This window comes from Myxine glutinosa, chromosome 14 (genome assembly GCF_964187855.1).
Source record: "Myxine glutinosa chromosome 14, kmMyxGlut1.1, whole genome shotgun sequence".
Taxonomy (NCBI): domain Eukaryota; kingdom Metazoa; phylum Chordata; class Myxini; order Myxiniformes; family Myxinidae; genus Myxine; species Myxine glutinosa.
In genome coordinates this window covers 50243111-50267033 of record NC_136274.1, presented here as the reverse complement: position 1 = coordinate 50267033, position 23923 = coordinate 50243111, and the positions used below count along the sequence as shown (strand labels likewise).

The following is a 23923-nucleotide window of genomic DNA, read 5'->3' as shown; positions in this document are numbered from 1 at the left end:
GGATATGTGTGTGTGTTAGGGGTGGGAGGATATGTGTGTGTGTGTGTGTGTGTGTGTGTGTGTGTGTGTGTGTGTGTGTGTGTGTGTGTGTGTGTGTGTGTGTGTGTGTGTGTGTGTGTGTGTGTGTGTGTAGGTGGGGGGGGGTTGGTGTGTGTGTGTGTGTGTTTAGAGGGGTGTGTGTATGGGGGGAGGGGTGTGGTGGGGGTAGGGGGGATGTGTGCGTGTGTTTGTGTGTGTTAGGAGTGGGGGGATTTGTGTGTGCATGTGTGTGTGTGTTGGGGTGGGGGGGGGTGTAGAGATGTGTGCGTGTGTTTGTGTGTGTGTGTGTGGGGGGGGGGGGGGGAGGGGGTGGGGTGGAAGGGGATGTGCGTTTGTGTGGATATGTGTGGGTGTGTGGAGGGAGGGGTGTGGGGGTGTTTGTGTGTGGGTGTGTGTGTGGATATGTGTGTTTGTGTGTGGGTGTCGGTGTGTGTGTGTGTGTGTGTGTGTGTGTGTGTGTGTGTGTGTGTGTGTGTGTGTGTGTGTGTGTGTGTGTGTGTGTGTGTGTTGGGGGTGGGGTATGTTTGTGTATGTGTAGGGGCGGGGGGGTTGGTGTGTGTGTGTGTGTGTGTGTGTGTGTGTGTGTGTGTGTGTGTGTGTGTGTGGGTGTGCGTGTGGGGGGAGGGGTGTGGGTGTGTGTGTGGGAGGGGGTAGGGGGGATGTGTGTGTGTGTGTGTGTGTGTGTGTGTGTGTGTGTGTGTGTGTGTGTGTGTGTGTGTGTGTGTGTGTGTGGGTGTGTGTCGGGGTTGTATCCAAGGCGGTTGTGTCAAAGCATGTCCAATGAAAGTGGGGTTGTATCACAAGTGGGGTTGTATCAACAGTGGGGTTGCATCAAAAGTGGGTGCGAGTAAACCGGTCATCACTGCCAGCAGTTTTAAAGTGGCAGTTCTAGTTATTATTATTATTGCCAAATGATACTATAACTGGTTTGATTCCTGGTCTGGGCATGTAATTTTCCCACATATGTCAATTAATTATTTATAATCCTGTTCATTTATTACCTCCGCCACCAAAGGTGGATGGAGGTTATGTTTTCACCCCTGTCTGGTTTGTCTGTTTGTAAGATGTCTTTTTAAGACTTAAATAAGTTAAGAATTATTTACCAATGCTGCAAGATGGTAAAGCTTGAAGCGAAAGTTGATAGGAGTGTGAAACTTCATTTAATGAGGAGAGAAATTGGAAAACAGGATAAGGCTACAATATGTATAGTTGTAATCGGAAGAGGTGTAAGAGTGGGAGGGAATTAATGTAAAAGATTGTGTTGATAAATGTTAGAGATGGAATAGTAATTGATACTCGTCGGCTGATTTTATACGTGTCTTGGTGTGACGGAAGTACAGGATAGAATGGTTTATGAATTCAGACAAGGGAAGGCTATTGATTAAGGGGGATTTCAATTTGCCAATTTGCCCGGGATAGATCAGAGCAAATGATTTTCTTGATCTATTCCAGGATTGTTTGTTTGTTTATTTATTTAATTTTCAACGTCAGTTTATAAATGAGCTCATGAGGGGGAGTGCAATGTTGACATATTTTTAAGGAACAATCCAAATATTGTGGAGAAGGTTTGAGAGCATTTGGGAACAAGTCAGTCTGTGCAAGAATTTCATTAAGAGTTTGAGTTGGGGATAGGAGAGTAAAGAGAGCTCGTAGATTTTCCTTTTTTAGCAGAATGGAAGGATCAAGGGCCTGCACAGCCTGAGGTTAAGGGTTAGGAAAGTTTGGGGAGGGGGGGGCTTAATTTGGTACCTTGAAACATTAGGGATGGAGGGGCACATGGACATTGGCTGTACTCGTAGGCGTACCTCATGGGATCTGCACGCATCCACAGGATGTAGTCTGTGCTCTAGCACATTGCCATCCGGTCTCTAAGATCCGGAAAGTTGTCGAGTAGGAGTGTGGAAAGTTGTCGGCTGAATCTGATTCGGCCATGGCTCGCTACCCACCGCCGGTGGCCACAAGCTACGGGTGGGCCAAGCAGGCCAAATCTGCATCCCATCAAAACCAGGGAGGCCGACGCCTTTTTTGTCCAACGGCCCACAGCTAGGTCAGACCTCTAAAGTCACCTAATGGCACCTAAAGGATGAGGCTAAAGTCACCTAATTTATGGGGAGCATATGAGAAGGGCCTCTGGGACCTAGCCCATTGGGACACCCCCTGGTGCACATCCCAAAGCACTTCGGCAATCGATCTGCACACCAGTCGGGGGTGGGGGGGCTACTCAGTGAGGTCCCAAACCACAGGCCTGAGCACTACCCACCAGGGTAGTTCCTTTCCATATTTCAGCAAACAAAACCTGCCACTATCGAACCCCTTTAGGGAAAATGCAAAGACCCATTATCTGAAGACCATCACCATGTGGGGCACCTACACGTGGTGCGCAACCATTGAAGGCAAGACATCACGCTCCCTGATTTCCGCCCAGTCTGATTTGATTGAAAATCTGGGTTGGCAAACTCTGCAGGTGATGCTTGGATGTTTGCCTTGTGCTCCCAGCACACCACAAAGACCTCTGAGGAAAATCTCATAATGTATTGACCGTAGGTGTTTGCCCATGGGGAAACGACCTCCTGTAAGGGAGACCACTTCTTCATAGGCTTTCACCACAGATGGAGACCAGATGGCCACCAGGTCATCCCCACAGATTTGGAATGGCTGTAGGCCCCGCACCCTGAAGGGATTGTCATCAAGGTGCCCAACAGCTCCTCTGGCAGTTGTTATCGTCAATGAGCCCCAACAGAAGTGTACTGAAATCCTACCACAGTTACTTAAAATATATGGACAGTGCAATGACCGTTATTCATTGGTAGTGCGGCCACTTCTATGAAGCTTGCCTTGTGCTGGTGCAACAAATATTCATGGTATGTGTTGTGGAGGCATGATTGTTCATTTAAAATTAATACATGAACACTCAGCACAAAATGTAGTTTTTGGTTGAGCTTGAATGCACTTCATACCGTGTGTGCTGGCTGTTGGGAGGCAACGGCGAGCTTTTTCTAGTGGAGGAAGTGTTCCAGGTGCAGAAAGGAAGGAAAAACAGATGTCCAGCGGTGCAGCAGCTTTTGCTAATCTACTGCAGTCGAATTGGACTGCCTCCTGTCCTGGAAGCAATGTGACGTGTGCCAAGGTACGACCTGCATCTGTGCCGGATTTGACGTCTCCTGCATGTGCCACGATGGCACCACGTGCTTCGCGGCATCGTGTAACTACTGCTACTCGCAGTTCACCAGTGCACTGCTCAGGTGCGAGGTGCAGGTCAAAAGATGCGGGTGTTTTCACTGTGATCGCCGCACTTCGACCTGGCCCCGGCCTTAATGAGGCCTCGACGAGGCCTGGGCGGTCGAACAGACCACAATCAAATGCCAGCAAGTGTTCAGCTGATGGTGGAGGCAAAGGGAGACTGGCAAGGAAGATTGATTCGGTGGTACTTGGCGTTCGGTAGAAGATGTCAACCCATCCGTTTGCCTTTTCTGCAGTTTTGATTGGAGGTCTTTGGCCTAATACTGTGACGCTATAGTTTGTCTTGCTGTCATAGACCCAACCTTTGCTGCTTGAAAGAATGTCCCATGAGGACAACTGTTCTGTGTGACCTCTTTCAGAATGTGTGGTTGACGTTAATGTTGAAACTTTTACAATTGGTGCAAGACTGTTTCCCATCACACCTGGTGACGTGAAATAAGTCGAGTTTGTGATGGCTGTTACTTGATGCGTAACATGGGTCGAAACAAGTGGAGTTGTATCCGTGGGCGGACTTGATTCAGCACTCACTCCCAGAGTATTAGTTGTGCTTTGTGATGCACTCGTTGGGGTAATTTTGAGCTCAGCAACATCAGCTGCAGTCCTTTCGTTCCCTCGATGGTCTGAATGATTCTGCGTTGATTGAGATTTATCTGTGCTGGTCTCATGTGGCATTTTACTGGAGAGGAAACTTTCAGTTGGGACACTGTCCCAGGCCTCCGCATCATCAGTGGGTGATGATGGTTGGGATATGCTGCTGATCTGTGATCCCATTGCCATATTTGCTGGCGTTGTTTCTTGAAGTAGCCTGGATGTGTGTGTCTCGGTCAAAATCTTACTTTTGCTCAACAATGATTGTGTTGGGGTAGAAAGTGCAGATTTTCTCAAAGAATCTGGAGATGAAAAATCGATGAGTGTGTGCATTTTTGGCAAACCAGGTAAGGCCGAAATTGGGTTGAGGACACCTTTATTTCCTCTGAACGTTGTGGCAACGCTGGGGTTGTAGGGTTGAGAAATGGAGTTACTTCTAGAAACTGCAATATAATCATTATGTGAGGCTTCTACATCAGCCTGAGATGTCACAAGGCTTCTGTGGGGAGTAGAAACTGGAATACTTGTCAATTCTTCAAATGTCTTCATTTTGTCAGACTTCGGCCCCCCAAGAAACTCAGTCCTGTTGATGACAGAAGGATGTCCACCTGTTTGCTGAGATGTCATTTGTTTCAGCCGCACAGATTGTGGATTCTTTGTATTGTTAATGGAACGTCTTAATATTGTGCGCCTCACCCTTGACCCTAGGCGTTTCAGGAGGGAGGTATCATGCCAGGTATCCAGGGGAATTCTTGAACAACAGTGAACAGTGGTTGTGGAGGGGAATGCAGTGGATCCGTGTTGTACAACGTTGGGCCTGAAGACCCATTCCGGGATGGAAATGGTGAGAGCTGGGCAGCGTGAAGCATCGAAGCATGGTGTTGAAGATGTGTGGTCAGACAAAGTGGTATCCTCAGCCTCATGGTTTTCTTTCAAGGTTCCGCTGGGTCTCATTTCACCGACAACAAAAACTGAGAAAATGATTGTACGCATCAATTTCCATTGTCAGGAATAAAAATGCACATAAAGGTACAAAGATCATCGTTTTTGGTTCTAAACAATGATTAGAAATATTTGCTGAATATTTTGAAATCAGACTTAACGTGGCTGTTCATTCAATCATTGATATAAATTACAAACAATAATATGGTTCTAGTGCCGAGCCTTGAGGTACTCCATTACTTTCAACTTCCTCGTCTGACATTCTCCCTCTGCCAACTATCCTTTGATTCCTATCCCTAAACCAGTTCTAAATTTAGTTTGCAACTCTATACTAATAACTAGAGGGTTGCGATCGGGGATTGCTGATGCTTCTCGGTTCAGCCAAATTGTAATATTACCCAATTGGTAGCACTTGAAATTCTGCCTCCTAATGAGAACAAACTTTTTTTTCAAAAAGTGTGACACTACGGACACCAAGACTAAACACTTGATGCTTTCCTCTGGTAACCATAACTAGAAAAAAATAGGGGCAATACCCCAGGGTGCTCACCTGGTAGAATAAAGCAGTATACTACATTGACTAAATGTATTTTAAACCAATTTCAATGGTCGCTTGAAGACAGAGCAGCATGTAGAATCATACTAACATAATTATAAGACTTTAAACAAACAAACAAAAAATACATATTTTGGGGAGCAACCCTCCTCAACCCTCTCCTCCCCCCCCCCCCCCTCCCCCCACTCACCCCGTATATCTCCTCAGACCCCAATTTTTATAATGCCTTGAACAAACATTGGAACATCACGAGTGATGAAGGTTGTGGTCAAATTTCATCAGAATTGCGTGTTTAGTTTCCCAGAAGAAAGCAAATACGTATTTTGGGGGGCAACGCCTCCAGTAGACCCCTCAGGACTGGTTTTTTTATTCCATGAACAAACTTTGGTACATCACAGGTGATGAAGGTTGTGGTCAAGTTTCATCGAAATAGTGTCTGTAGTTTCAGAGGGAAAAAGCAAATACCTATTTTTGGGGGTCAAACCTGGATGCACTTTGACCCCCGGTAAACCCTCTTAGACCCCGATTGTTTTGTTTTTTAAATGCCGTGAACAAACTTTAGTCACGACATTAATATAATTTGTGCCAAATTTGGTCGCAATCCCATCAGCGGTTTTGGAGAAGAAGTTGCAAGTGTTTACACACTGATGGGCGGAAGACGTGCCAAAGCATAAGTTCCCCGGAACTTCGTTCTAGGTGAGCTAATAATTGAGTTTTTTTTTAATCGAAAAGATGAAATAATTAGAGAAAAAAGATTACAAAAAACATTGAAAGAAATACACAAAAATGAGACAAATTGAAAAAAAAAATCCAAAAATGAAATAATTGATAAAAAAGCATTGAAAATGAAAATGTGAAAATAAACCCCCGAAAAAATGAAACGGATTGAAAAATTGATCAAAAAATGAGATAATTGAAAAATAAGTCATCAAAAAATGAATTCAACATTTTAAAAATTGAAGAGTGAATTAAGGATTTGAAGGGAAAAAATAATTCAAAAAATAAATAATCAAAAAATAAATTCAAAATTTTAATAAGTGAAAAATAAAATAATTGAAAATTAGAAAAAAAACTAAAAATTGAAAAAAACAATAAAAAATTAATTCAAAATTTTAATAATTGAAAAATGAAGTAATTGAAAATTTGGAAAAAATGAAATAATTGAAAATTGGGGGAATTTTTAAGAATAATAAAAAATTAATTGAAAAATTACTCTTCAAAAAGTGGGACACCGTAGTTTGTTAATGATCGCCCTTTAATCTAGATTTATTGAAATTCTTTATGGCTCCTTGTCATTCTTAATGTTTTAAATACCTTCCTCTTTACTGAAGTGTTCAGGTAACCAATGTATAATTCCTCAAAGCTTCCCTCGATCCCTTCTTACATAAAGGTGTAACATTTGCTACTCTATGATCCTGCGGTATCCATCCCAATTCCAGTGAAATGTTAACGATTTCTGATATCCCACTTATCTGCTCTGATACCTCCCATAAAACTCCAGGATACCTGGTCCGAAGGGTTTTCTTCCCTTAGCTTTTCTATCTCTCTTTACTTCCTCTTCTCCCACCTGTAGCCTCATCTCCAACCATTTCTCACCTCAAAGATAGATTCCCTCTTTGCTGTCGCGTAAACGATAAAGCCAAATAATGATTTAGTAAGCCTGCGATATCACTCTCATCACCAACAACTGAGCTATTCCACAACCTGTTTTAACCTGCTTGTTACCCTTTACATACAACTAACAGATCACCTTGATAGACACAGGTTCATCATCAGGAAGACGCAGCATGGTTTTAAAAAAGGGAAATTCTGCACCACAAATCTCTTGGAACATTTGGAATTTTTACGAAATTAATTGAAGAAGGTATCCCACCCAGTTGATGTCCCACTCAGATTAATCTCTTCCCTTCATTGTCTTGCTCTCTAAGCATTGTGCATTGTGCGATGGCTGTATCATCCAATACGGGACCCACAGCATCGACAACAAACATCGCAGGTATAAACTGGTCCTTGCGGAGATGGACGTTGGCAGGTTTTCCTTTCTTGCCTCCACTGTCTCTTGAAAGGAAGTCTCCCACATTTAAAGTGGTCCAGGCCTTTGCGGCCAATGTTACGTCAAGGTGACGTGTTTGTGGCCTGGTGTTCCCAGGTGACAACTGAGATGGCACAATACTCGAGTGTAGACTTAAGGACGTCCTTATAATGCTTTCTTTGTCCACCACATGACTGTTTACCAAATTTATGCTGTCCATAGAAAAGCGTTCTTGGGATTCTATGGTCTTTCATGCGTGTGAAGTGTCCTGATCACCGAAGCTGGGCTTGCATCAGGAAATACTCAAAAATACTCAAAATCAATTGAGGTGTTAGGTATTCTGTTTCGACAGGTGATGCCAAGAATCTTGCAAAGACATCGCATATGGAATTGATCAAGGCGTTTGATATGGCGACATTCGGGTGTCCAACATTCGCATCCATACAGGAGTCCATCCAAGAACAAGACATAAACCACCCCTAGACCTGGGAAGAAAAATGGCAAATAAAATTAAACTTCAACAAATGTGGAGTAATGCACGTAGGAAGCCACAACCACACACAACATCTACGAAATAGGGAATTCGCAGCTCAAGGAGACTGAAGAGGAAATGGATCAACCCAACCACCCACCGCCCGCTTCCTGACCAAAGGATCCGTAGGCTCGCCATGTTCTATTTCAAGGTGGTATTATTTTAATGCTTCTTGCCATAATCTCCTTCATATCCTCTGTTGGTTCATCCCGATTGCTTCTTGACTATTCACGGTTGTTTAGTCATATTGTTGCCAATCTCACTTCAGTTAATGCTGTATGTATTCCTCACATAGATTGCCACATAGTGTATCGGTTCATTAGAGAGAATGAGAAGTCAGATACACCTGACGTATAGAACCACCAAATGGAAATTATTTTTGCCTATTGTGCCCAATCAATCGGCCGCAACACGTCTTTCTCAGTCGCACGTTTATGTGTGAAGAGTGCGCGCCGAATCTGTAACACGGAAGCGGCCACTACACGTCTTTCTCAGTCGCATGTTTGTGTGAAGAGTGCACGCCGAATCTGTAACACGGAAGCGGCCGCTACACGTCTTTCTCAGTCCCACGTTTATGTGTGAAGAGTGCGCGCCGAATCTGTAACACGGAAGCGGCCACTACACGTCTTTCTCAGTCGCATGTTTGTGTGAAGAGTGCACGCCGAATCTGTAACACGGAAGCGGCCGCTACACGTCTTTCTCAGTCGCACGTTTATGTGTGAAGAGTGCGCGCCGAATCTGTAACACGGAAGTGGCCGCTACACCTGTTTCTCAGTCGCTTTGCACACGCTGCCATGTTACTTCGGAGCCGCACGTTTATATAGGAAGAGTTCGTCAGGAGTCTATCTACTCTCTCCTGGTACATAGAATTTCAACAAAAACCACATCACTCACTGTTCATATCGGTAAATATTATTCCATCGTGTTTGGAAAAACTGGAAAATTGGAAAACTTGGAAAAACAATATAGCCTATTTTACTCCAGGGGGTCCCAGGATTACCCACCCAAAATATCGTTGTGATCCTTCGAACGACAGACAGACAGACAGACAGACATTTGGTGAATTATAGTAAGATAACAACTGCTTTAGTCACTCCAAATGCAAGGGCTGGTAGGATGGCCTAGAGGTACGCACACTCACCTCTGAGTCGTCTAGCCTGGGTTTGAATCTCGGCGCAGCTACCAACCATCACCCTGGTGTCTCGTGGGCAGGCGGGCAAGGCATCAACATAAAAGTGGGCATCTTATCCACCAGAATTAGTTAGTGGATGGTTAAAGATGACACGGTGTCCTACACGAAGAATCAGCGAGCTACCGCTGGCACCTTGAAGTTCTAAATACCTGCTCTAACCTACACAGCCAAGCGCTGCATATGAAAGAAGACTACAGATGCACTTTGCACAAAACAAAAGTTAAGCTGTAAGAGATTAATGACTCACAAATTGAAAGTGGGTAGAGTAGACACAGAAAAGGACTTTCCATCTCTTCGACTTCTTTTCCAAGCTCTTCTGGACGTTGGCATTGTAAACCTATAAGGTGACAAGGCATTTCATTAACCGTTGCATTTTGAGTCTTACATTTAGATCAACACTTTAAATTTGGTAGAGAAAGAACTCAATTAGAGATATTTTATACGCAATCGATAATCCGTACCACCAACAGCCGGCAACGTCCAATAGGTGCCACAAGGTAATCTGCGATGCGAGTCTGCCTCTGCTATATCCTTGTACCTCTCAAGAGGCCTGATAGGCCAGTCCAAGATCAAGAGGAAAGGAGAGAGAGGGACAGGAAACGTGGGAACTTGGGAGGGGTAGTTGGCAGGAAGCTTCTATTGAAGTCCAAGCTATTGTTTCAAAAGCCTGAGATTGCAGTTCTATGTCTGCACAAGCTCATAACCAAAATTTGAGGAACGAAATTTAGAGGGTTTAAGGAGTTCATAAGAGTATGAGAAATGGTATTAATTACATTCCTATGCGGTTATAAGATCAAAATGACAATTACAAACATGAGGACAGCAAATGAATGAAATGGCCAGCAAACCAGATGAATGCAAAATCGCCCTGCAACGGATATATATATATATACAGTCGTGGACAAAAATATTGGCACTCTTGCACTTTTTTCAAATAATGCACCATTTCTTCCAGAAAATTGTTGAAATTTTAAATTATTTTGGTATCCACATATGTATTTATTTGGTTTTCAGTGGAACAAAACAAAAAAACCTGAAAAAATTACAAAATCTTAGCTGATTCCACACAGAAATCCTAAAATGGCCCGGACAATATTATTAGCACCTTTTAGAAGTCGTTAGAAATAATTAGATTTCAAGCAGGTGATTCTCTTTTACTTTGGAATTGAACACATGTGGTGAGTTGCAGGTGCCTGCAATATAAAAATCACTCAATCAATCAGTTTGAATAGAGAAACGGAGTCATTCTGCTGTTTTGTGTCACTGTGTGTACCTCAATGAGCATGGAGAAAAGAAAGAAAACCTGAGAATTGTCTGAGGAGTTCAGACACAAGATTGTAGCCAAGCATGGACAATCTGACGGCTAAATGTCCATCTCCAGAGACCTTGATGTTCCTGTGTCCACCATACGCAATGTTAACAGGAAGTTTAAGGCCCATGGCACTGTAGCCAACCTCCCTGGACCTGGCCGCAAGAGAAAACTTGATGGAAGATTGCAGCGAAGGATTGTTCGAATGGTGGAGAAAGCACCTCGATCAACTACCAAACAGATTCAAGCTGACCTTCAGACACAAGGTATGACAGTTTCAACTGACAGTATCATGAAATCAGGAGATTACCAAGGCATTTTGGAGCACAATGTTCAACCCAGTGTCAGAAAGCTGGGTCTCCGTCGAAGGTCATGTGTCTTGCAGCAGGACAATTACCCAAACACACTTAAAAAGCACCAGGAATGGTTCAAGACAAAACGCTGGACTGTGCTGAAGTGGCCAGAAATGAGTCCAGATCTAAATCCCATTGAACACCTGTGGGGAGATCTGAAAAAAGCAGTTGGGAGAAGGTGCCCTTCAAATCTGGGAGAACTGGAGCAGTTTGCACAAGACGAGTGGGACAAACTGCCAGTAGAGAAGTGTAGGAAGCTCATTCATGGCTATAGGAAGCGATTGACTGCTGTTATTTTGTCCATAGGCCATGCGACGAAATATTAAGTCTATGGTGTCAATAATTTTGTCAATGCCATTTCTTTTTATTTTCTGATTTAAAAGGATATATTAAGTTCTGAATCAAAAACAAAGGGTCTGTAATATTAACAGTGAAATAAAGAATTGTGGAGACCAAACATCTTTTGTCAATTTTAACTTATTTTTCAATAAAATTGTGTTATTTGAAAAAAGTACAAGGGTGTCAATATTTTTGGCCACAACTGTATGTACAGTGCCTTCAGAAAGTATTCACAATCCTTCACTTTTTCACATTTTGTTGTGTTACAGAATGAATTTAAAATTAAGTTGTGATTTTTTTTTTGTCACTGATCACATAATACGCAATAATGTCAAATTTGAATTTTTCTTTGAAATTCTTACAAAAATAATTTAAAATGAAAAGCTGACATGTCTTCAGTCAATAAGTATTCAACCCCTTTGCTATTACACACCAAGCTGAGCTAAGGTGCACCCAATTCCCTTTGATCATTCTTGAGACGTCTCCACAACTTGATTGGAGCCCACCTTTGGCCAATTCAATTGATTGGATATGATTTAAAAAGAAACGCACCTTTCTATACAAGGTGCCACAGTTGAAAGTGAATGTCAGAGCAAAAAACTCCACCATGAAGTCCAAGGAACTGTCTGTAAAACTCCGAGATAGAATTGTGAGGAGGCATAGATCTGGGGAACGGTATCAAACTATTTCTAGAGTGTTGAAAATTCCCAAAAGCACAGTGAGCTCCATCATTAGGAAATGGAAAGAATAGTGAACTATCCAGACTCTTCCTAGAGCTTTGACGGTCTGACCAAACTGAGCAACCTGACAAGAAGGACCTTGGTCAGGGAGGTGACCAAGAACCTAATGACCACTCAGAGAACTACAGAGTTCCTTGGCTGACATGGGAAAAGCTGCCGGAAGGCCAACAGTCTGCAGCACTTCACAACTCTCGGCTTTATGGGAGAGTGGACAGACTGAAGCCACTCCTGAGAAAAAGGTACGTGACAACACGCTTGGAGTTTGTAAAAAGGCATTTTAAAGACTGAGAGTATGAGGCAAAAAATTATGTGGTCTGTTGAGACGAAAATTGAACTCTTTGAACTCGATGCAAAGCACTACATCGGGTGGAAAATAAGCAGAGCTCATCACCCATAGAACAGCATCCGTACTATGAATCATGATGGTGGCAGCATCATGCTATGGGGATGTTTTTCAGCAGTGTGGACTGGAAGACTTGTAAGGATAGAGGGACCAGTGAATGGAGCGAAATACAGGCATATCCTTGAGGAGAACCTGCTTCAGTGTGTAAAAGACCTTAGACTGCAGCGAAGATTTAAATTCCAACAGGATAATGAACAGGAAAGCCCTTCAGTGGCCCAGCCAAAGCCCAGACTTGAATCCCATAGAGAACCTGTGGAAAGACTTGAAGATTGCTGTTCACTGACGCTCCCCATCCAACTTGACAGAACTTGAGCAAATCTGCAAGGAAGAATGGAATAAACCCCCCAAATCCAGATGTGCAAAGCTGATACAGAAATACCCAAGAATAGTCGAAGCTGTAATAGCTGCCAAAGGCACTTCTATGAAGTATTGACTCAGGGGGTTGAATACTTACGTATGTAAATTAGATATTTGTGTATTTCATTTTTCATTATTTTATAGAGTTCTAAAAAAAAAAATCCTCTTTGACATCATGGGGTATTGTGTGGAGATCAGTGACAAAAATCTGCTTAATCCATTTGACATTTAAGCTGTAACACAACAAAATGTGAAAAAAGTCATGGAGTGTGATTACTTTCTGAAGGCATTGTATGCAGTTCCTTACTTTCTCCTAGTTTATTGGTTTATTTTGGTCTCATCCGTCCATGAAACTTTAATATTTAACATACATATAATAATATACATGCATACAGATTTACCTGTTTTTTTTGTCCCTTTCCATAAAAGGCCGTCACAGGCATCCTGAGTCGTTCTTCCTGACCACGCGGTGGTTTCTAACTCCATTATTTTTTACTCTGACTTCAAAAGGAGCTGTTTCCTTCCTGAACACCCTTCCTGTTTGCTCCGACCCTGGTTATGATGCCGTCAAACTGGTGAATCATCACTGACAAACACAACTTCACAGGTTGATTGAAGTTGTTATTCAGGAAGGAGATCGTCTCATCGTTCAATCTCTCCGGTCCACTTACCCAATAAAATATCACAATGTGTGCCTGACGTCATGTTTGTTTCAAAGCTTTCCATGTGCTTTACTTCATTATTTGCATGTTTAGTTTGTTTTGGGTGGATGCAGTTTATGTTTTCACCAATGACTGTCTCGTTTGTTTTTTTGTCTGTGAGTGCGATAACTCGCAAACACTTTCTGCTATCTTCGTCAAACGTTTGCAGAGGATTTCGAAGGATAAAAGTTTTTTTGACTATATAGGTCAAAGGTCAATGTTCTCTTGTTTTCCGGACAATATCTCAGGCATTCTTTGAGCTAAAAAGCTGAAATTTTGGCAAAATCGTGAGCACGGACTTCGGCAAAAACGGTATTTTTAATTTTTTGATTCATCGATTCATTGATTAATTACTTAATTATTATCGATTTATTAAGTACTTATTTATTTTCTTTCTCATCTGGGCAATATCTCAGGCACCTTTTGACCTGGAAAGCTGATGTTTGGACACACAATGACCGAGTGATTTGGGTGTAAATGGTATTTTTGATTTATTGATTAATTAATCAATTAATAATTACATTCTTCGATTCAATTAATTTTCAAAAACTTGCAGGTTCAGATGAAACAGTAGTGGTTTAAGTTTGCTATTAGCCAATTGATTGACAAAATAATTATTTTTTGACAAATATTTATTTTATTTACACAATTAATCAATCAATTTATTGATTCTCTCGATTTTTGTCATACCTGTCAGGCTACCGCCAACGCGGCCTTCTTATCTTGTATGTTTGTTTGTCTGTGAGTGCGATAACTCCCGAACAGTTTCAGCTATTTTCACCAAACGTTACCAGAGGATTCCGAAGGACAAAAGTGAGGCTATCAACATTACTTGACTATATAGGGCAAAGGTCAATGTGACTGTGCCTATTTTCATCATACCAGTTTGAACTACCGCCTGAAGCCTCCTTGTCTGTTTGGGAACAGGATATCTGAAAAAGTTGTGGACGGATTTGTATGAAATTTGGTGGAGAGGTTGGGTATATGACAAGAACGAAATGATTAGATTTTGGTGAACATCCGGATCTGGATCAGATAACTTTTCAAATGATTCTTTACTATAGAGAGGTAGGGCCAAAACCGATATATATATATATATATATATATATATATATATATATATATATATATATATATACACATCTGTGCAGCGTCTGTCCTGTCCTGTGTTGTGTTGTCTTGTGTTGTGTTGTCACTGAACTACTTTCTCAAACTTTGGTGAAATCGTACTAAACTTCTGGTATGCACAAATCTCTCCCGTCGGTATGTCCTAAGGGTTTTCTTTTTGAAAAATGTTACAATTTTATTTTTTGGGGGGGAATTTTTGGGAAAAAAAATTTTTGCAACTTAAGTTTTCAACTTCAATTGTTTATAAAATGTGATATCACGTATATTACAAATACATTTGTGCAAAATAATTGTTTGAATTATGATTGGTTTAAACCATGACAAAACGGCAACTCGGGTACAATCATTTATCTATATATCTACACATCTGGGCAGTGTCTGTGTTGTCACTTAACGACTCCCTCAAACTTTTGTTTCCGTGGTTGTGAAGTGTTTTTAATAACGTTGTGGTGGTTTTGAATCACGTGGTGGTGAGGTATTTTGAATTATGTGGTGGTGAGGTGTTTTTAAATGACGTGGTGGTGAGGTGTTTTTAAATCACATTGTGGTGAGGTATTTTAAAATCACATGGTGGTGAGGTGTTTTTAATTACGTGGTGGTGAGGTATTTATAATTACGTGGTGGTGAGGTGTTTTTAATTATGTGGTGGTGAGGTATTTTGAATTAGTTGGTGATGAGGTGTTTTGAATTACTTACGTGGTGGTGAGGTGTTTTGAATTACTTGGTGGTGAGGTGTTTTTAAATGATGTGGTGTTGAGGTGTTTTTAATTTCGTGGCTGTGGGGTGTTTTTATTACGTGTTTTATGGCTGTGAGGTGTTTTTAATTTCGTGGTGGTGAGGTGTTTTGAATTACTTGGTGGTGAGGTGTTTTTAAATGATGTGGTGTTGAGGTGTTTTTAATTTCGTGGTGGTGAGGTGTTTTTATTATGTGTTTTATGGCTGTGAGGTGTTTTTATTACGTGTTTTATGGCTGTGAGGTGTTTTTATTACGTGTTTTATGGCTGAGGTGTTTTTAATTTCGTGGTGGTGAGGTGTTTTTAATTTTGTGGTGGTGAGGTGTTTTTATTACGTGTTTTATGGCTGTGAGGTGTTTTTAATTTCGTGGTGGTGAGGTCTTTTTAATTTTGTGGTGGTGAGGTGTTTTTATTATGTGTTTTATGGTGGTGAGGTGTTTTGAATTACTTGGTGGTGAGGTGTTTTGAATTACTTGGTGGTGAGGTGTTTTGAATTACGTGGTGGTGCGGTGTTTTGAATTACTTGGTGGTGAGGTGTTTTGAATTACTTGGTGGTGCGGTGTTTTGAATTACTTGGTGGTGAGGTGTTTTGAATTACATGGTGGTGCGGTGTTTTGAATTACGTGGTGGTGCGGTGTTTTGAATTACTTGGTGGTGAGGTGTTTTGAATTACGTGGTGGTGTGGTGTTTTGACTTACTTGGTGGTGTGGTGTTTTGAATTACGTGGTGGTGTGGTGTTTTGAATTACTTGGTGGTGAGGTGTTTTGAATTACGTGGTGGTGAGGTGTTTTGAATTACTTGGTGGTGAGGTGTTTTGAATTACTTGGTGGTGAGGTGTTTTGAATTACGTGGTGGTGCGGTGTTTTGAATTACTTGGTGGTGAGGTGTTTTGAATTACTTGGTGGTACGGTGTTTTGAATTACTTGGTGGTGAGGTGTTTTGAATTACATGGTGGTGCGGTGTTTTGAATTACGTGGTGGTGCGGTGTTTTGAATTACTTGGTGGTGAGGTGTTTTGAATTATGTGGTGGTGCAGTGTTTTGAATTACTTGGTGGTGCGGTGTTTTGAATTACTTGGTGGTGAGGTGTTTTGAATTACGTGGTGGTGTGGTGTTTTGAATTACGTGGTGGTGAGGTGTTTTGAATTACATGGTGGTGCGGTGTTTTGAATTACTTGGTGGTGAGGTGTTTTGAATTACGTGGTGGTGAGGTGTTTTGAATTACGTGGTGGTGAGGTGTTTTGAATTATGTGGTGGTGCGGTGTTTTGAATTACTTGGTGGTGAGGTGTTTTGAATTAGTTTGTGGTGAGGTGTTTTGAATTACTTGGTGGTGAGGTGTTTTGAATTACGTGGTGGTGCGGTGTTTTGAATTACGTGGTGGTGCGGTGTTTTGAATTACGTGGTGGTGAGGTGTTTTGAATTACATGGTGGTGCGGTGTTTTGAATTACTTGGTGGTGAGGTGTTTTGAATTACTTGGTGGTGAGGTGTTTTGAATTACGTGGTGGTGCGGTGTTTTGAATTACGTGGTGGTGCGGTGTTTTGTATTACTTGGTGGTGAGGTGTAATCGTCCCAAACTTCCAGTCTACACCTACCCCTCCCCTATGTATGTGCTGAGGGGGTTCTTGCTTGAAAAAAAAACATTCAACCTAAATCTTCAACCTAAATTGCCTATAAAAATGTAATATCACAAACACAACAAATACATTTGTGCAAAGTAATTGTTTGTATTATGATTGGTGTAAATCATGACAACACAGCAACTCAGGTACAGTCATTAGCCTCAGCTAAAATAAGCCCGTTCCTCAGTAACGACGCTTGTGCCAGAACTAGTTGGTCATGAGTTGTTTAGGTGAAAAGAACAAGCTTTGTTTCAGGTCTGAATCTGGCTCTGGCCTATCCGTGGATACAAAACGTAAACTGCTCAGTCTGGTGGTGGTTTGTGCTCTCCCAGTTTATTTATCTACTAGCTGAGGTACCCGGCTTCGCCCGGGTTGAATAAGAATAATACAAATATATGATGAAAAGAACATGTATATTTTAGAGCAATATCACAGTACATTTCCTACATGACGTTTTGTCAATTGTCAATTTCTCAAAACCTCTGGGTATACAACATTTCTGGTTTTCTTACTTGGTGCCAAGACATAAAGATTGCTTGGTTTTCCAACCCTCGAGCAGCCCACGTACAGCTGGCCATGGGCAAACACTTGTTCTGTGAAGTTCAGGCCTACAACCTTCATTGATTTCCCCTGCGCCTTGTTGATGGACATAGCAAAACATGGCCTGATGGGGAACTGAATCCTCTTGAAGGAGAATGGAAGGTCAGGTGGAATAAGTGGTATCCTCGGAATGAATACTTTCTCTCCTCTGTATTGTCCTGAGAGGATGGTTGCCTCTAGGACATGCGGCATCATATGCTGGATTGTCATTCGTGTTCCATTACACAGCTTTGGTGGATCAAGGTTCCTTAGAATGATTGGTGCTCCCACCTTGAGAATCAACCTGTGTGTTGGGAGTCCTTGAGGCTGAAGACTGTTGAGAAACTCAGTTGGGAGGTTTACTGCCTGATCTTCATGTCACTTTGTCAAGAGAATCATAATTTCTTTTATGACCGGGAAGTTGGTGGAGGAGCAAATTGTTGATCTCTTGAACAGCATTGTTCTTGGGGGCCAAAATGGCTCTTTCGGCAAGCCATGATGAGTCCTGGAACTGGGTCTCCATATTGGGAAGACCTTTTTGATCAAGTCATCTTTTGTTTCAACAAACTGTCCAAATGGTAGAATTATTTGTTCTGATGCATCTTGAGGGTATAGGCCATTGCCAACTTTCAAAAGCTGGCTTGAGAACGCCCCTGCAGTGTTGTCACCAAGAAGGTGGACTCTCATGTTGGTATTCAGGGTAAGTCTTTGCACATGTGGCCAGAGGAGATAAGAAGACTTGATACAGGCCTTGACTTGATCTGCTCTTGTGCCCCGTTGGATGACTGGGAGAGTCTGACGAAAGTCTCCAGCCAGAACAGTTGTCACACCACCCATGATTTTCTTGTTGTTGCGAATATCTTGGAGTGTTCTGTTCACTGCTTCGAATGCCTGCTTGTGGTTCATAGTAGCCTCATCCCAGATGTTGATTTTGCACTGTTGATGGATCTTGGCGTTTGCTGAATTCTTGCTAATGTTGCAGATTGGGGTGTCTTGCTTGGTCAAATCCAAAGGCAGTTTGAAAGTTGAGTGTGCTGTCCTTCCTCCTTCAAGAAGTGTAGCTGCAATTCCACTTGAGGCCACAGCCCTACTGTTGAGAAACTCAGTTGGAAGGTTTACTGCCTGATCTTCATGTCACTTTGGCAAGAGAATCATAATTTCTTTCATGACCGGGCAGCGAACCTCATTATGTGCGACATTACGTCACTCCTACGGACGTGAAAACATTTGTTTTCCTTAAAAATATATTTAAAATAAATAAAATAGTACATAAATTAACAATAAAAGAAGCTAAAAAACAATTTAAAATACAATAAAAAGCACATTAAAAATATATAAATATGTACGTACAGTATACTGTACGTACGCGCAACTGCTGATTCTCATTCAAAACAGAGGCGACGTACAGTATTCCTTTACTGTGTCTGTGTTAGCCATGGGTCCGAAGAAGGATTTATTCGTATGCAGCCTGTGTCTGTTTGGCTGAATCATTTTCGGGGGCACAGCTGTGCTGCTGATGCAGTGCCCCCTTACCAGCTAGCTGGTAGTCATTTTGTCGACCTGCCTGATGTTAGAAGAATAATTTCCCTGAAAATGGGACAATAAAGATTTATTATATTATATTAACGCAACAGCATGACAGGGGCTCAAATTAAAGACCCTCGGATCTTAAGGCCTTGTTAAACCAACACCAGGCTGATGACATGTTGACTAGCATGATTCAGGAATGTATAAGGGATGCCATGGAAACATTAATTAATCTCTGTTTATACTGTAGCTTATTGCAAATCATTTACAATTTGAAATTTCCAAGTCCACCATTTTTAAATTGACACCATATTCAATTTCTTAATGTTACGTTTTGGATTTAAATTTTTTAAATATTATGTGGAATTCATGTGGCACACTTTAGTGCGTCGCTGTCGTGGGAATTATGAAAAGCAACTACAACAAAAGAGCCAGTTATAAGAAAGATCTCATCAGTCATAGTCCACCATATTTGATATGCCACCATTTTGAATTTTTTTGATGTCCAATGGGGCTATTAATAAAAATATTCTCTTCAGAGCTCTCATTCAAAATTTCATGCTTCTATCACAATTTCAATGATTTTTCTGCGATCCGCCTCACAATCAAGCCCCGCCTCTCATCGAGGGCTTTGATTCAAGCCCCGCCTCTCGTTCAAGCTTCTTGATTCAAGCCCCGCCTCTCGTCCAATCTTCCCTGATTCAAGCCCCGCCTCTCGTCCAAGCTTCTCTGATTCAAGCCCCGCCTCTCGTCCAAGCTTCTCTGATTCAAGCCCCGCCTCTCGTCCAAGCTTCTCCAATTCAAGCCCCGCCTCTCGTCCAATCTTCTCCGATTCAAGCCCCGCCTCTCGTCCAAGCTTTCCTGATTCAAGCGCCAAGCCCCGCCTCTCGTCCAAGCTTCTCTTTTCCTTGAGGATGACTGGATGAGGATTGTTTATTTAAATCGTAGTTAACGAACGGCCTATGGTCGTGTTCTGTGGAGAATTTCACCAACCGTTCGAAACAAAATCAAAATCGAAACCACCTTTAATAGATGCCCTGTCGGCCATACTTGCTTTATCCCATTAACATGTGGCCGGTTCCCATTGGAGCGAGATCCTTGTGTTTTGTTGTCCTGCTCAGATGGGTTGTGTGACGTTTACATTTATTTTCATTCATTGGTGTGACGTACCTGAAATTGGTCTATTTGATAACGTTATGTTTTTTTTTTTTGTTTTTTTTTTTATCTGACGTGTACTAAATTTACAACAACAACAACAACAACAACCACATAAACAAACCTTTCCACGGGGAATATCAGTGCGCGTGTGCAGGTTCGTAGCTCCTGGTTTGGAGTCCGCTCACCGAGTGTAAACGATCGGGTTTCGTCTATTTTAAGGTAAACGTTTACTCGAGAGCCCGAGTCGGGGGTGAGTCGTGAGTCCGAGCGGGCCTAGTGAGCCCGGCCATCTCGGATAGTATTGTGTGCAGGTGCAGGTCGCGTCCTCGAGCCGGGGATGCGGAGCCGCAGCAACTCCGGGGTTCGGCTCGATGGATACGCTCGGCTCGTCCAGCAGACCATCCTCTGCCATCAGGTGCTTCCTCTCCTGGCATCTGTAGCGCTTTGTTTGGCTATAAAGACCCTTTATGTTTAACTTGTGTCTGGGTACGATATGGTTACTGTACTGGTCATTTTACATTACTTTAAAAATCACTAGTAGTAATTAAATAATGTAAATTGATTAAGTACCACCCCCTCCCTAACCTCCCCCCCCCCCCCCCATTTTCGGGTCCCTCCCCAACCCCCGGGCCCATCCTCCCTCTCTCCCACCCCGCTCTCCTCTCTCCCACCCCCGCCCTCCTCTCCCCCACACCCTACGCCATCCCACACACGGGGCACCTCTCCAACCCCCTCCCCCATACCCTATCCTCCCCCTCCCCCATACCCTATCCTCCCCCTCCCCCATACCCTATCCTCCCCCTCCCCCATACCCTATCCTCCCCCTCCCCCATGCCCTATCCTCCCCCTCCCCCATACCCTATCCTCCCCCTCCCCCATACCCTATCCTCCCCCCTCCCCCCATACCCTATCCTCCCCCTCTCCCCCATACCCTTCGCTATCCCCCACACGGGGCACCTCTCCAACCCCCGGCCCCTCCCCAATACCCTAGCCCCCCCTCCTCCCACCCTCGCCCCTCGCTCCACCCGGGTCACCTCTTCCCCCATAACATGGGCCTCCACCTCCCACCCCCAGCCCATGCTCCCACCCGAGCTCCTCCCTCCCTCCCTCCCCCCCCTCCCCCCCTCCCCCCACCCACCCGGGTCCTCTCTCCCTCCCCCCCCCCCCCCACCCGGGTCCTCTCTCCTGCCCTCGGCCTCCTCCCTCCCCCCCCCTCACACCATGGCCCATCCTCCCACCCGAGCTGCTCCCTCCTCCCACCCTCAGCCTCTTCTCCCACCCTCGGCCTCTTCCCCCACACCCCACCCTCTGCGTCCTCCAGCCCCCCATACCTTGGCCCCCCTCCTCCCACCCGAGGTCCTCCCTCCTCCCCAACTGAGCTCCTTCCCCCCCCCCCCCACCATCGGCCCCTCCCCCCCCCCACCATCGGCCCCTCCCCCCCCCATACCCTGGCTCCCTCTTCCCACCCCTGGCCCCCCCTCCCCTCCAGGCTCCCCAGCCAAATTAATGTTCATTTTAAAGCAAAACAATTATTGTCATAACCATGGTCTTATCATTCAAGTAGTTGGTGTAGTATTTATATATACCAATATACCCACTGTTCATAACTTCATGTCACAACTCGTGTTAAAGGAGTTATCTGATACGTTATGGCTGCCCTTCACCACTCACACATGACACGAACATCGAAGTGTGGATCTGTTTATACGGTGTTGGAACTGCTACCCACTCAGAAACTACACTATGAGATGGCAAGTGGTAGTGGGGGATATCCCAAAAAGGACCAGACCACTAAATACCTGCAGATTAAGCAGGAATTGTTCAGGGTGCCGGCGATAACTCGCCGACTCTTCATGAAACGCACCATGGGACTCACATCCACCAGGTAATGCTCATCCCGAAATAGTGAAGGGCAAGAAGCCATCAAATTTCACTTTTTACATTATCTCAAAGTTCTTTGTGTGTGCACAGCCACCAACCTTTTGTCCAGCTACTCCACCGATGGGTGAAGTCCTTTTAACGGCAATGGTCAAACCACCGATTAAATAGACGCAGCAGGCCGTGGGGCGTAAGGGTCACAAAGTGAATCGGTTTGCTGGACATCGAGAAGTTGCTCTATGCCAGCTCTAGTTAATAGAGACCATGTGTTACGTGCTCCTCCCCAACCCCTGGTCACGGTGTACCTCCGAGCCCCGAGAGGAGTCACGGCAGAAAAATGTGTTATTCTGTATGTCAAAGATCAATGGTGAAGCCACACCAATTGTTACCAACAAACAAATATTGTATTAAGATCACACAAGAATAACAGTACAACAACAATAGTAATCAATTGTACAACCAATATATATTTCCTATGATGGTACCATCAGGTTTGTACAATTTTTTTTTTTTTTTTTTTTTTTTTTGTATACAAGATCGAGGCTCGTGAAAGAGCGAACATTAATCACACAGAAAGACAAACCGACACATAAAACATATAACATCGGGAGCGATAGACAAGATGGGGAGAGAGGGGGAAGGACACAAACACAACATTTGAGAGCAGGGACCGAGAGACATGGAGACATCGAGAGATCTGAGAGAGGGCGAGGGCTTTGGGGGGGGGGGGGGGGCATGGGAAGGGGGTGGTGGGAGAGGTATAAAACATATGGACACTGCCAGGACTTCCAGGAAAGAAGTTGGAATTTCAAACAAGGTGGATCTGGGGTGAATTAGCGGGGGTAGAAAAGATCAAGGTTTTGGATGGGGGAAGATAAGAGATGGTGGTGAACAGCTGTTTTAAAGACCTGGAGGGAGGAGTGGGATTGAAGGGAGTGAGGGAGTTTGTTCCAGAGGCGGGAGAAAAGAGGAATGAAAGAGTGAAGGTGAGCAGAGAGCCGAGATTTCGGCAGTTTAACCATCAGAGGGTTGCTGGCAGATCTTGTGCGACCTTTCGGAATATTTGGGGGACAGAGCACAGAGAGAGCTGGGGGTGCAAGGCCGGAGAGGAGTCGGTAGAAGACAGAAAGACCACCTACCTGCCTGCGGTGAGTGAGTGAAAGGCCCTCAGAGATAGCTTCATCGCGGGAGATTCCAATAATTCTGAAAGCTTTGGTTTCAACAGCGTGAAGCCGAGCTAGGTGTGAGGCAGGAGCACCGGCCCATAGGGGAGAACAGTATTTCATTGAGCTGCGGATGAAAGCCTTGTATGTGGTGAGGAGCTCAGGTGTGCCGAGGAAGGACTTCGCACGACGGAGGATGCCCAGTCGGCGACTGGCTTTGGAGGCCAGCTTGGAAATGTGGTTTTCCCAAGAAAGATCATGGCAGATAGTGAGACCCAAAATCTTGAGCGACAGAACTTCTTGGAGAGGATTGTTGAGAAAGTAGATGGGAGGGTTGTCCAGTCGATCTTTTCGGAGAGACATAGTAAGAGTGTGAGATTTGTCAGGATTGAAAGACATGTTCCACTTGTTTGACCAGTCTGTGATTTTGTCCAGGTCTTCAGAGAGTGAGGAGGCAGCAGACTGCCGATCTGAGGGAAGAGGAATGGAGCGGCAGAGAGTGGAGTCATCAGCAAAGAGATAGAGAGGATTTTCGAGAGAGTCAGAGAGATCATTGATGAAGACCAGAAAAAGCACGGGGCCCAGAACACTGCCTTGGGGAACTCCAGCCTGAACAGGAAGAGGAGATGAGAGAAACCCATTCAGGGCCACACGTTGACGACGACTAGAGAGGAAGTCCGCCAGCCATGCGTGGAGATTTCCATGGATACCAAAGGAGGAGAGTTTGGTGAGCAGAGCGGGGTGCCAGACCGTGTCGAAGGCACGTGATATGTCGAGGGAGACAACTCTAATTTCCTGTTTGGCATTGAGGAC

At 43.8% G+C, this 23923-nt stretch overlaps 2 protein-coding genes across 4 annotated transcripts in view; one reads left to right on the top strand and one right to left on the bottom strand.

The window, feature by feature from the left end:
- Positions 1-2910: 2910 nt before the first annotated feature.
- On the bottom strand, positions 2911-11731 carry LOC144888183 (uncharacterized). The gene is made up of 4 exons (XM_078767974.1): positions 11685-11731; positions 9583-9671; positions 9369-9458; positions 2911-4838 (listed from the first exon to the last, which is right to left on the bottom strand). Exons 1-4 carry the CDS (start codon positions 11729-11731, stop codon positions 2926-2928), a joined length of 2139 nt encoding a protein of 712 aa, XP_078624100.1. The 3' UTR covers positions 2911-2925.
- Positions 11732-20050: 8319 nt separating this feature from the next.
- The window catches only part of LOC137439683 (phosphorylase b kinase regulatory subunit alpha, liver isoform), a 120041-nt gene continuing 116168 nt past the window's right edge, over positions 20051-23923 (top strand). For all 3 annotated transcript variants that reach the window (XR_010986971.2, XM_068135679.2, XM_068135678.2), the window contains exon 1: positions 20051-20484. Coding sequence is in view for 2 of the 3 variants with exons in the window: in XM_068135679.2 (XP_067991780.1) it covers positions 20407-20484 (78 nt within the window). In the remaining variant the exon portion in view is untranslated. The remainder of the gene's footprint in view (positions 20485-23923) is intronic.